This window comes from Dermacentor silvarum, chromosome 1 (assembly GCF_013339745.2).
Source record: "Dermacentor silvarum isolate Dsil-2018 chromosome 1, BIME_Dsil_1.4, whole genome shotgun sequence".
Classification (NCBI taxonomy): Eukaryota; Metazoa; Arthropoda; class Arachnida; order Ixodida; family Ixodidae; genus Dermacentor; species Dermacentor silvarum.
Window position 1 is genome coordinate 305,322,390 of NC_051154.1, and position 13,117 is coordinate 305,335,506.

Sequence of the window (13,117 nt, forward strand, 5' to 3'; positions counted from 1 at the left end):
ATTTTTTATAAAGTGGCTATAAGTACAGCGAACTTTGTAGACGAGTTCCTAGGTGAGGTGGACATACTTTGCTTCTAATAACATGAGATTCACAAGACTAATTAAAAAAATTTAATAACTTTATTAGTGCCTTAAGGGCAGTTGTTTAAATGGCGAATATGAAGGCAATCGCATATTAACACACCCTTAATTATTAAAGAATCTTGAAAGTCGCACCTAATTCGAGGTATTTATCTTCGAATTTCAACGGTAAATCCAGGCAATATCGAAATCGGGCGCTCGGGAAAGCCGGCCCCGCCATCATATCAGACCGAAATGCCCGTGACGACAAGCGTGAGGAAGTAGGAAACTGAACACGTTGGCCAATCACGGCAGCTACTGATGCGTCACACATGCTTTGCCTGGCAAGGATGTGTGTCGGGTCGGGATTTCCCGCGGCATGCCATCATTCAAACTTTGCCCCACACTTTTTGAATATCCCTGATTAGGTACGATTTTAAAGATCTTTAAAAGATGAGTGTACATGAAAATATCACTGCCTCCAAATTTGCCATTTATACAATACAACTGTCCCCAAGGCACCAATAAAAAACGTTGAGTAATGAATATTTCCTAATTAGTCTTCTGAAGCTCACGTTATTAGTGGCAACGTATGTCCATCGCGCCTAGGAACTCGGCTGCGAAAGCGCCATGTCCTCTGCACTCGTTACTTTTTTTATAGAAAACATGTATTGTCTAAAAAATAAAGATAAAGTTGCCAAATAAATACTTCACAGAATCCTACGTTGCAACGAGCTGGACTAAAAAACGAACATAGTGCTCCCTTTTCCTGCATTGAACAACTGAACGCTCGACACGTGAAACTTTAGCGCAAGCAGGAAATAAGCCTTTTTATAGTCGAACCCTAAACCAGTAATCGGCTTCCTACATGACAACTTTGCTGCTCGTACGGCTTTATAAATACAAAAATCGCAGCAGCCTCCTTGTGAAAACATGGCGGGCTGTGAAGAGCGGGCAGCGCCATGGATGGATGGATGAGGCTGAACTCTTTAAATCGGGCGGTGGCATACGCCACCTAGCCATGACTATTAACATATTTTGCACTTTGTGGAGGGTGAAATTTCTCCCCTGCCTTGATTTTAGCCACCAATCAGATAACCTCCGTTTGGTTATTTCTACCCGCTTAAAGTCTATTTTGTCTTCACTGTCCCTAAACCCCAATGCTTTGAAAAAGGCTGTACCCGCCTGCACTGCAGTGCTCCTAGCGGCAGCCGCCGACATTCCTTGCATGCGGTGACACCCGGAAGCCGCGGTCGGCTCACTAGCAAGCATGTTCTAGGCACTATACACGCGCACTCGACTGTTTCGCAACAGACTCTGTCTGCGTGTTGGTATTTCGTGAGGCTGTTTGTCTATAGGCTCTTCTTCCTCATCAGGGTCACCAAGAACCAAGTCAACTATTTCGGAATCCGTAGCTGGGGCGACGACGGGAGCATCTGCGTCAGGCATCGTGAATGACTCGAAGTTACCTTCCACCTCTTCGCCAACGATTCTGTGCACAGCTTCGTAGGGATCGTCGCAGACCTCGTAATCATCATCAGCCTCTCCTGCATGCGACCGGGAAAATCCGGGAAATGTGCAAAGCAGTCTTTGCAGGTGCCAGCTCTTTCCATGAATGGCTTAATAACTGTAATAGTGAAGGTGTAATAAAAAGGCCTGTGAGAAGAATCGTGTTAAACATCTCGTCTCCTGTGCCGCCGAAGTGGTACATAAGATACCACTCGACTGTGGGAAAGCTTACATCGGGCAGACGGGGCGCTTTCTAAATGACGGGCTTAGAGAGCATTCGTCATCTTCTAAGGCCCTGAGCAACACAGCGCACCTTCCTGCGCACTGCAGGGAATGGGGCTGTAAAGCCCTTTTCGGAAAAAAAAAAAAAAAAACGAAATTGCATGCCGATCCAATGACAGACTCAAACGGGAAATCCTCGAGGCTGGTCAGATCACACTGGCCTTTGTATAGTGCAGTGTCAGTGCATCTGAAGGGCAAGAAATTAACGTTGCTCGTCCTTGGCTGAAATTGCTACGCCCCCCTCTCCCCCCCCCCCCCCCCCCCTGTTTCTTGTTTTTTTTTCCTGTCGGGCCACTTGCACCTGCAGATGTTGCTGTCACCCACACAAGGTTGTCATTATTGTTGTAGTGATGGTTGCTCCTTTGTTAAGCGACCTTTTAAAATTTTGTTCACAATATTCAATGTCGGCGCATACGCAATAACATTCCTGGTGGTCTGTCTCTGAAAATAAAGTTAGTTGCAAGTGAGCGTCTTTCCTGTGCTAGTCTCCTTTTTCCGCAAAAATTAATAAATGTATTGCACCAAGCATGTCGCTGTTGTATCCCGTGTTGGCATCGTATGCAGCGAGCATACGTTGCAAACGACTTTTGCGGTATTACTTCGGCGTTATTCCGGTTCTGTTCGCTGGTAGAAATTCCAAAGTGATCGCGTGGAGATTTTCAGTCGTGCCATGGCTGGGGCAGTTGTCGATAACAAAAAGCCCATGCCTTTGCTTTGCCCTAAACTTTCGATCGAGCAGGCACACATACTCTTCGAAAACGCCTGCGGTCATCCAAGCTCGTTTGTTGCTTTTGTATATGCAGTCTTTGGGCATTGTTGCGTTGCGGAAGCACCGCGGCATTGCCGCATTCCTCAGTATCAACAAATGAAGCTTGTCCTCCCCGGCGCACTGTAACGCGCTCTTTGCTTTGTTTACACCCTGATGAGGACACGCCCGGTGCAGTGTGCGTGCGTTTCGGCAATATTTTGTAAAAGAATGCCGCCTCGTCGTAGGGTGTAGGTGTCCTTTCTTATCTTCCTACTGCTGAATTAGGGAGCTCAGCCGATGCTTGAGCCATCCGTCCACGGTGTGGTAGTCCACGGCTGCACTATCGCCGACAATCAATTTTGAAGACACGCCGTGCCGTCTCTTGAAGTTCAAGCCAGCCGTTAGTGCCACTTGAAATCTTGCTTGCCCATTTGGAGGGCTAGGAATTCTGCTTTCGCGATCAGTGCCGGCCCATTTACGGGGAGGCTTGCTTTTCTAGCATTCTTATTCGAGAAGCGCACCTTCCACTTCGGGATACACGGAATCACGGTTGCGCTTTCGTTTGGCTGAGCTTTTCTCGAATCCGTCCGTTACGGCTTCCTTATTCTTCAGAACAGTTCATAATGTTGACGGTGGTATTTCAAATTGCCTAGCGACTTCAGACTTATGCCGGTCCTCGTTTTTGCACCTCACGTATCAATTGGACCTTCTGCTCTGATGTCAGACTTTCGTGCGGGCACCGGTGGTGCCATTTACACTTGTCGGCCACAAAAAGCGCACGCGATGCAAGTACAGGAAATCACGCGTTCACACACACTTTAGCAGACGACAAACGTGCACAACGAGTGGCACAGAAGAGCAAAGTAAGTAGTGCGTCTTGGTTCTGGCATTGAACAAGGTGCGCGCGGAAGCATAGCGGAAGGCTGCGCGTATTAACATTTGTCTGTAGCGCACTATTCCTAAGCGCCGCTCGTCTCTGATAATGCGGTAGACGGTCACCGAGTAAAGGGGGAGGAGGGGGGGGGGGGAGCGCACGCACCGGAGAGAGGTTTCTTTTTCGTCACGCAGGAAAAAATAGGGAAAGGCGCCGCGCTGTTATCACCCGCGTGCTGCGCAGGGCATTCCGCGCCGGGGAGACGCCCACGCTGCCTGCGCCACCGTGAACTTATGGCGAATTCTATTGGGATGGATGGATGGATGTATGGATGAGGCTGAACCCTTTAAATCGGGCGGTGGCATACGCCACCTAGCCATGACTATTAACATAATTTGTACTTTGTGGTGGGTGAAATTTCACCCCTGCCTTGATTTTATCCACCAATCAGATAACCTCTGTTTGGTTATTTCTACCCGCTTAAAGTCTATTTTGCCTTCACTGTCCCTAAACCCCAATGCTTTGAAAAAATCAGCCCCGTTGCCTTGCACTGTAGGGTTAAGCCCCTTACAGAAAAGTATGAGGTGTTCAGCCGTTTCCTCTTCTTCTCCACACGCACAGCACAACGTGTCTATACCTTGGTACTTGACTCGGTACATCTTAGTCCGCAATACTCCCGTCCTGGCTTCAAACAACAAAGAGCTTCCCCTAGAATTATCGTAGATATTTTCTTTGGCAATTTCTTGCTTGAAAGTTCGGTATGTGCCCAGTGCTGATTTCGTCTGCATCCCTGTTTTCCACAGACCCCTCTCAGTTTCCTTAACCTTTTTCTTAACCGCTGTTTCCTGGTTTGCACCCCTCCTGCAGTCCTGTTCCAGAGAACAGGAGCAGGGCGCCGCGCAGTGCGGAGGCGGGCGACAGTGCAGTGAGAGCAGGCACACTCGACCCGCCACTGGAATACGGCGAGCATTCGGAGAGCAGGTGGGAGGGGGACGTGTGAGGAGAAATGTACCATGTGACTAAAGCAATCGACGTCCCACCACTCTCTGCAGGAGAGCGGCAAAACAAGCGTGATCGTCTTGTAATCTGTCGGGCGTAACCATGTCACCGTTTGCGGCCACGTACTACATACTTTTGTGCAGCGCCGACGCATCCCACAAAGTGTCCGCCTGCGAAGATCATCTCAAAGTGCAACTTGAATCTGAAGTTGAGGCTCCAGCAGCTTTCGCTGCTGTCACCGTCGAGCGTCTCAAGCACTTCAGCAAGGCGACGACGCTTTGCTGCCACTGTCCCCCGCGCATCCAACGAGAAGCAAGGCGGACTAGAAATGCCTGGATCTGTCGCTAAATCGCTGCGAAGCTCGCTCGTATCACCCACGTCAAAAACAGCGGTACCAAAACACCACCTACACTTGGCTGCCGCCATTGCCGCCGCGCGCGCCGGCTGAAGCAAAATAAAAAGAAATGAGGATATGACGTTTTAAATCACGTGACTTCCTCCGTACTCCGCTTTTCAGGCGAGAGCAGTCCGGACTGCTCCCGGCTCCTCTCGGCGCAGCGAAACTGCTCTTGTTCTACCACTGGATGACGGCTCTCCCACTCCTGTTCGACCACTGAAACACGTCGCCTCTGGAACGAGCACTTTCAGCGTGCTTTTGAGTGCTCCTGTTCTCCCAGTGGAATTCGCCATAAATCCGCTTGGCGCGGAGCGTGGAGGGAAAAAGGGTGCAGGCACTTCGCCGGCTACGGGGAAAGTCATTCGCCCGCTCTGAGCGCCGCCGTGTGTACGCATCCGCAACTTGCCAGTTCGCTTTCAGCGGAGCAGGCTATCGACATGCTTCGAGTAATCCGGTCTAAAATGCATGCATTTGGGCCGGGACTGCGTGACACTTCGGTGAAAGAGAATTCGAATAAAGCGACTTTGTTGACACCAAATGCTGTGAGCGCTTCAAAGCCGGGCCAAAAATTTGCATTATTGAGAGTACCGGCAGCTTCAAAGGAAGTCTCCTTCAAGTGCTATAACCTACAAGAGCTGACAAAACAGAGCCTGTACATTTTTGTGCCTTGCCGACTTCCTAACAGGGTAAACCTCCGCATTTGCGCTGTACTATGGCAGTATTACTACAAATGCAGACTGTCCGCCAGACCTTCCGTTTACGCGTCGAATTATCCTTCACCTACTGGACAAATTCCAGCTGTTTTCACCAGGAAGTGGCTACCATCTCTGCAGACAGATTTTATACATCCCCATTGCTTGTAGAAAAGTTGGGTTCGCAGAGCGTATTGCTGACAGGGGCCACCATGACGAACAGGAAGCAGATACCCCAAGAACTTAAGAAAAAAAAATGGCTGCATACCGAACCGGCGACTCGTACATCAGTGCTGAGCTTATTCACAGTGCTTCTTGAAAGAGAGCACGATAAAATAATGAAACCGTGCAGAAGCCCGTCGTTTGGGATTACACGGCGCGCGTTTGTGCCATCAACAGAGCCTACCACTATTGCGTGAGCTGTGCATTTTCGTAAACGCCCATGAAATGGAGAAAGCTCATTTTCTGGCTTCCGGAAGTTTCAATAGTGAACAGCTTCTTCTAATGAAAAAAAAAAAGTCGCAGTTTAGGCCGAAAGGCCCTCAGCTTTATTTCTACGTTGGCTAGCTTTTCTTCTACCTCCTTCCTCTGCTTCTGTTCGCTCTTAAGTTCCTTTTCTAGCTTTCCAACCTGCTTAGCTAGCATATTCTTCTGCTCTAGACTGTCTAGCCGCGACCCTAGCACGCAGATCCTGCAGATAAAATCTGCACCGGTCGCTTCGCGTACCGACTCAAACCGCGTTTCTTCAAACGTGTAAGAACGCACGCACTCAGTACAACGCACTCGTAGGTTCCCCCTAGTACCAACCATCATCTTCTACTAACAAGGCGCAGTACAAAGTAACCCTATACTGTAAAAAGTTTTGTCGGACGTATAAATTCCAGTGAACATTCGCTTACAAAAGTACGGTGTCACGCGTGCATGGTCAAACATGCACGACTGTAAGCACTCGCTGTCGCAAGGGATGAATAGCGGCCACAGCGAGCAAATTGTCCGTCCTGCTGCCTCTCACTTTAACGCGAACTAGGCGCGCGAGATAACGCAGCGCACACGAAGCTGTCAGCCTTCGGCGTGCCTAGCCTTTCTACACACCCCAGATTATCTCCAAGATAGGGTGGCCGCGCACAGCCGTGCCATTCGCAGCCGGACTAGACAGACGTGCTAACGTACTCACACTACGTTCCCGTTGGTTTATGTAGAAGTGAAATATATCTGCAAGAGTTCATCTGCCAGAAACACACTATATCTCGCTTTTTTTTTTTTTTTTTTTTTGGGGGGGGGGGGGGGGAGTTATGTACGTTTATTGCCTTGTGAGCTGGTTTCAAAGCCTTTAACGAGTCGCCTGCTGGTGGTGTCAGCGCTCGCATTCGTCTGTGCATTTCGTTGTCGTGACAGGGCATGAAGCAAAACGTAGCATGATCCACCCACAGAAACATGCTGCAATTTGCTCGTGCACTTAGATTTACCTGCGCATAAGAGAACCCCGGTGGTTAAAATTATTCCGGAGCCCCCATAATGGCGTGCCTCATAATTATGTTGTGTTTGTGTTGGCACATACACCACAGATTTTTTTTTTTTTTTTCACAATTGCCACACTAACACTTCGTCAGGCTAAGTCACCTACTGTAATGGCCACTTTGCTATTTCATCCTAAAATGTTCAACTCTGTTTATTGACAGGAACCAGTGTTCCGCTATAGACATGCATCAGCCCACAAGCGAAAGCGGTCAAGTTGTTATACGAGAGTACAGAAACATTGTATGCTTCTCTACGTATCTAGTGTTGCCTGTGTCTAGCAAACAAACCTAACAAGCAGGATTACGTATACCAGTCCAAAGGCACATATTCAAGATGAAGTGGGCATGTGCAAATGCGCAAAGATTTGTTTCTGCTAAGGCGCACCAACCTTTAGGAAAGGTTTATTTGCGGCATAAATACAATTCGTGCTGCGCAAGTTGGCGTGCCTTTACCTGCTGCGTGCCGCAGTCTCAAGGATGGACGGAGCGAGAAATTGGGCACCAAAAAGTTGGAAATAAAAAATTATGCAATTATTTACTCATTTATTCGTATATGTAGTTGCCACCAAACAGACATTACCATAACTAAAAACAGCAATGATTAAAATTTTAATTACTTCGAACACAGAAATACTAGTTTTCCACATGTCTGCTTACAGCATGTTTATGTTATGTTTTAGATATATTTATTTTTGAATACCTTGCATGCCTTCAGGAATGATAAGGGGGAATACGGTTATATTAACCTGAAACGGGCGTTATTCAGCAAGTTAAAAAAAAAATCGGGTAACAAAAACATTCGCGAACACAATAGTATGCAACTCAAACTAAAACAGGAAAAAGTATGAACGGGGAGATACTAGTAAATACTACACGAACATCATTGCACTAAAGAATAGGCGTACAAACGCAACAATTGCCATATTAACGGAATGCAAAAAGAAATAAAGATACAAAGAAAGACTAGGCATACAACAATTAAATTCTGCCATCTACTATGGTAAGGTACCGGTTCGCAGACAATGGATAGTTTAGAATGTGATTTGTTCAGAAAGGTAATCTAACGAACATAAGTACGGACTATAGATGCTGCAATATCAATTGATACGTTCGCGTAACGATATAAAAAGGCACAGGAAAAAATAAACGTACAAAAGAACTAAAATGTGTAAACGGCAAAATGTTCGAGGCAGAGGTGAAAAATTGCCTGATATCTATCCTGCGAAAATCTTCAACACACGAAAAGAGACGCAATGCGCACGTTGAGATCTCGCGGCCTTCTGCGGCCGCCTAGCTAACAGCGCGATCATCTCGGAGGCCATTGGTAGATAGAGCAATAAGGTTTGTCTTAGTGTATTTTTCTTGAATCATGCGGAAGCCACTAACACGCGGTTTATTGAAAGCCGATGACCTTACTTTTACATTTTTTTTAAATAAAGCAAACTTGCCTAGCGTTACAACCAAGTAAGATAGGCAGAAATTGAGCTCATGTTTGGAATAAGCGCATAAAGTTACACATATTTGCAACTACTCAACGCCATAATTCTAAGAACAGTGATGCTACCGCTGCGCCGAACTGCGTCGAGAGGCCAACTCTGCTACATCCTGCTACATTTCAGCAAAATGTGGGAAATCTGCGCCGAAAGGGTTGCTCGGGCTTTCAAAAACGGTACTATGCGCCTTCAAGCGCCGTTTTACTGCACCATCTAAAGCGGACCGAGTCGAGGGATCGTACTGCTGTTCCTTCCGTGGGTTCCACCCCGACGCGTGCGGGTTGCTTAGGCAACGGGACAACCTCGCTTTTCAAGCGATTGCCAATGCTGGTGCAATCGGTCGGTTTTTCGAACATAACGCGCACATTGGCGTGGCAATTTCGCGGCGTAAGAATGGCGTACGACCAAGGTTTTGGTCAACTGGGCAACAAACGGCAACTTCCGCTGAGAGATACTGACGAAGCGCCGCTGTTTAAGCCTTGCTGTATCGTACGGCCGTGACAAAAAATCTGCTAGCTGACGCGGTCATACGTCTTTGCGGCGAAATGGCCTCCAATATGTTCAGACCAGTAAACTGCTTCGGTGATTGGGGCGTGAGATCACGCGCTATAGACTGGTGGCCGGTGAGCGGGTGACATGCTGGCAACTACCGCGAACGCTTTCGCGAAGTTTGTTTTTTCACACTGGACGGAATGGCGAAAACTCCAAACTGAATTCGCTGATCGCAGCCTAATATGACAGCGTTGCATGTGCACAGTCAAAGGTCCCGCGCGTATATCTGCACTTTGCGACGGTGCGCGACGCACATCGAGCTGCGCGACGAGCGAAAGCTAACCGCTACGGCAGTGTCAACCATCGCAGTATTTCAAGTGCAGTCAACGGCCGATTTTCCGGACGCCCGATTTTTCGGACATGCCAGATAGTTCGGACGCCTTCGCCGCACCGCCACGTTCCCCGTATAGTCCAAAATTTCGGAAGCAAGAAACCCTTCGCCGTCCGATTTTCCGGACTTTTTGGCATGACCGCATGCCTGAAACGACTTTATCGAAGCCACCACTGCCGCCATTTTATCTCGCCGCCTCGAACAGGCGCTCTCGGACGCAGATCCGCTGGCAGCTGTAGCCACCACCGCGGCAACGCTAGGCCTAACTGCTTCGACGTTCGCTACCAAGCTTCTTGCTGCTCGGTGCAGTGTTTTTCATTGGAATAATTCGCAGCAGTCAGCAATGGCGCTGACTCCGCCTTTGTAATCCTCCCCAATGACTTCGAAGCTTGGTGCCGGTTCCCGAAACTCGATGCAGCAATGTTACGCGGTGAAGCATACCAAGAGTGGGAAGGGGCAATTGTTACAGGGCACAGTATGCATTCCTTAATTATACACGTGTGCATCCGCCGTCTCCTGTCACAGTACGAGCATCGATACGCCTAATAAGTATACTGGCCGGCCTTCAGAGCAATTTCCGACGCGCCTGTGGCGATTTTAGCCCTTAGGGGCAGTAAAAGGCATGCATTAATTTTTTTTTTTTTTTGACGTTTTCGCTGCCCCTAGGGAGTCTGAAAAATCGGACGTTGACTGTAGATGGTTATCAGTGAATTACAGCACAGGGAAAACTAAGTAAATTTTTCAGACCGCTGGCAGCAACTTTTTACAAAAGAGTGCTCCCTCTTAAAGGATACATTTGTAGGAGCAAGATTACGCTGAAGGTTTTCAAAATGCTTCCGAATTCTGCACGTAGCGCTTGCATGCTTTTTTTAAGTGACTGAAGTGCTTTTTAAGCACATCTTAATACACCACCGCTTCGTCGCAGTCCACAGTAAGGATTGCGACGAAAGGGGGAGGGGGGTTGGTGGTTGGGGGTCATTTTTAGTGTTTTGATTGAATTTATGAACCAGAAACTTGCTGCTTTCACATGCATTGCCCACTGTAAAAGCCCCATATAGTATAGTTTGCAATCGTTTTCATAAGCCTGCTCCAAAAGTCCATTTTACTGCTCCGAAAGGGGGTGGCCCAGTAGCATCACCGCAAGAATAAAGATCATAAAAATGTTTTGTCTAAGGCCCAACTCCACTGTTAAAGGCAAAGGACACCTTTTCTTTCACAGGGTGGGAATGGGGTGGCATCGTATTGGGGACTCAGTGCTGTGTGGAGTGTATTTGGGGGCTCAGTGTTGAATTTTTCTCTGCTCATGGTGTTGGCGGTGGCATTTCCTTGCAGCCTTGGCAGAGCTGGACGCACCACCAGACGTGATTTGGTCCCGCGGTCCCTTCCACAAGTAGCCGTTGCCATCCCGACTGCAGTGCGGGTGGCCCAGCAAGCCCCCCAAACCAGGGGGAGGGGAGCAGAAGGAACCCGTTTATATATATTATAAATATATATATACACACACAGACAGACACACAAGCGTGCCAGACACACACACACTGAACGCACACACAGGAGACAACACTAGCGAGAGATTAGAAAGGCCACCGGACAAGCCACCGGTGTTGGAGGAGCAAACCTTGGGAGGGCATGCTGCAGCGCTGTTATAAATAATAAAAAAAAATAAAAGCAGGTTCAAAAAAACCTTGTGTGCAAAGTTGTGTGTTCACCAAGTGCAGGGCGAAGTCTGTTGACTAACGCTTGCACATGGCTGTCATAGCGGTTGCTGTTAGAGGTCAGCTTGGGACACTCAGTTGTCCTATGTCTCAAGACAGTAGGCCCAGGCAAAGTAGCAAAGCTACTGACCCAACTGTGCTCAGGGTCTTGCTGCAATGCACAGATCGTTTGCAGGGTTGAGAGCTATAAACTTGCTATGAAAAGTATTGGGCCGGGATAGTCTAAAAATTGTATTCCAATGATGATCATTTTAGTGCTTTGTCAGTGTTCCGTGTGGCTCTCTGCCTATGTTATCACCGAGATCACCCAAAGAATAGAATTGCGCGAAAGTAATCCTTGCATTATACCTGTATCCTGTTCATCACTACTACTTTCATTCGAAGTAGTGATGAACAGGATACAGAGGCTCCTTTTATAACTAGCTGAAGTTAGGGCCTTGCAAGACATGACCGGGGGAAAAGCTGCTGGAGAAGATAAAATAACAGTCAATTTAATCAAAGATGGAGGAGATGTGCTTCAAAAGCTTGCGGCTCTTTTTGCATAATGCCTCACGACTTCCAAGTGCACCAGAGAGCTGGAAGAACGCCAACATTACACTAATCCATTAGAAGGGAAACGGTAATGAATTGAAGAATTATAGACCCATTAGCTTGTTTTCAGTATTGTATAAAATACTCACCAAGGTAATTTCCAATAGAATCGGCAACTCTTGATTTCAGTCAACCAAGAGAACAGGCTGGCTTCAGGCAGGGATATTCTACGATGGATCATATCCATGTCATCAATAAGGTAATTGAGAAATCTGCAGAGTACAATCAACCTCTCTATATGGCTTTCATAGATTATGAAAAGGCATTTGATTCAGTAGAGATACTAGTAGTCACAGAGGCATTGCGTAGTCAAGCAGTACAGGAGGCATACATGAATATCTTGGGAAATATCTACGAAGATTCCACAGCTACCTTGGTTCTCCACAAAAGTAGAAAGTTACCTATCAAGAAAGGGTCAGGCAAGGAGACAATCTCCAATGCTATTCACTGCATGCTTAGAAGTATTCAAGCTCTTAGACTGGGAAGGCTTAGGAGTGAGGATGAACGGCGAAGGCAACCTTCGGTTTGCAGATGACATTGTCCTATTCAGCAACAATGGGGACGAATTGCAACAAATGGTCGTGGACCTTAAACCGAGAAAGTGTAAGAGGGGGGTTGAAGATGAGTATACAGAAGACAGTGTTCAATAGCCTGGCAAGGGAACAAGAATTCAGGATTGCCAGTCAGCATCTATTGTCTGTAAAGGAGTACGTTTAGGTAGGTCAATTACTCACAGGGAACCCTGATCATGAGAAGGAAATTTACAGAACAACAAAATTGGGTAGGAGTGCATACTACAGGCACTGCCAAATCCTTACTGGGAGCTTGCCATTGTCGTTGAAAAGAAAAGTGTACAATCATTAGTAGAACGGTACTAGCATATGGGGCAGAAACTTGGAGGTTAACGAAGAAGCTCGAGAGCAAATTAAAGACTGCACAAAGAGCGATGGAACAAAAAATGTTAGGCCTAACATTAAGAGACGGGAAGAAGTGTGGATCAGAGAACAAACGAGGATAACTGATATTCTAGTTGACATTAAACGGGAAAAATGCAGCTGGGCAGGCCATGTAATGCATAGGATGGATAACTGGTGGACCATTAGAGTTACAGAATGGATACCAAGAGAAGGGAAGCGCAGTCGAGGACGGCAGAAAACTAGGTGGGGTGATGAAGTTAGGAAATTTGCAGGTGCAAGTTGGAATCGGTTAGCGCAAGACAGGGTAATGGGAGATCGCAGGGAGAGGCCTTCGTCCTGCAGTGGACATAAATATAGGCTGATGATGATACCCGCCTTTGTGTCCATGTGCTGTTGATACTTAGAGCTCCACCTCTGACACCTAGCAGGCACAGGGAGCC

The 13,117-nt window shown here is 47.5% G+C and overlaps 1 protein-coding gene across 17 annotated transcripts in view; it reads left to right on the forward strand.

Moving 5' to 3' along the window:
• LOC119437274 (ankyrin repeat domain-containing protein 17-like) overlaps positions 1-11,137 on the forward strand; it is a 190,046-nt gene extending 178,909 nt beyond the window's left edge. For 16 of the 17 annotated variants that reach the window (XM_037704331.2, XM_037704318.2, XM_037704327.2 and 13 more), the window contains one exon: positions 1,437-1,715. In XM_037704331.2, the coding sequence (XP_037560259.1) occupies positions 1,437-1,475 (39 nt within the window). In that variant the 3' untranslated portion in view covers positions 1,476-1,715. Of the gene's footprint in view, positions 1-1,436; positions 1,716-10,786 lie in introns of those variants that run through there. The other variant, XM_037704319.2, reaches the window with a different exon arrangement.
• The last annotated feature ends 1,980 nt before the right edge of the window (positions 11,138-13,117 follow it).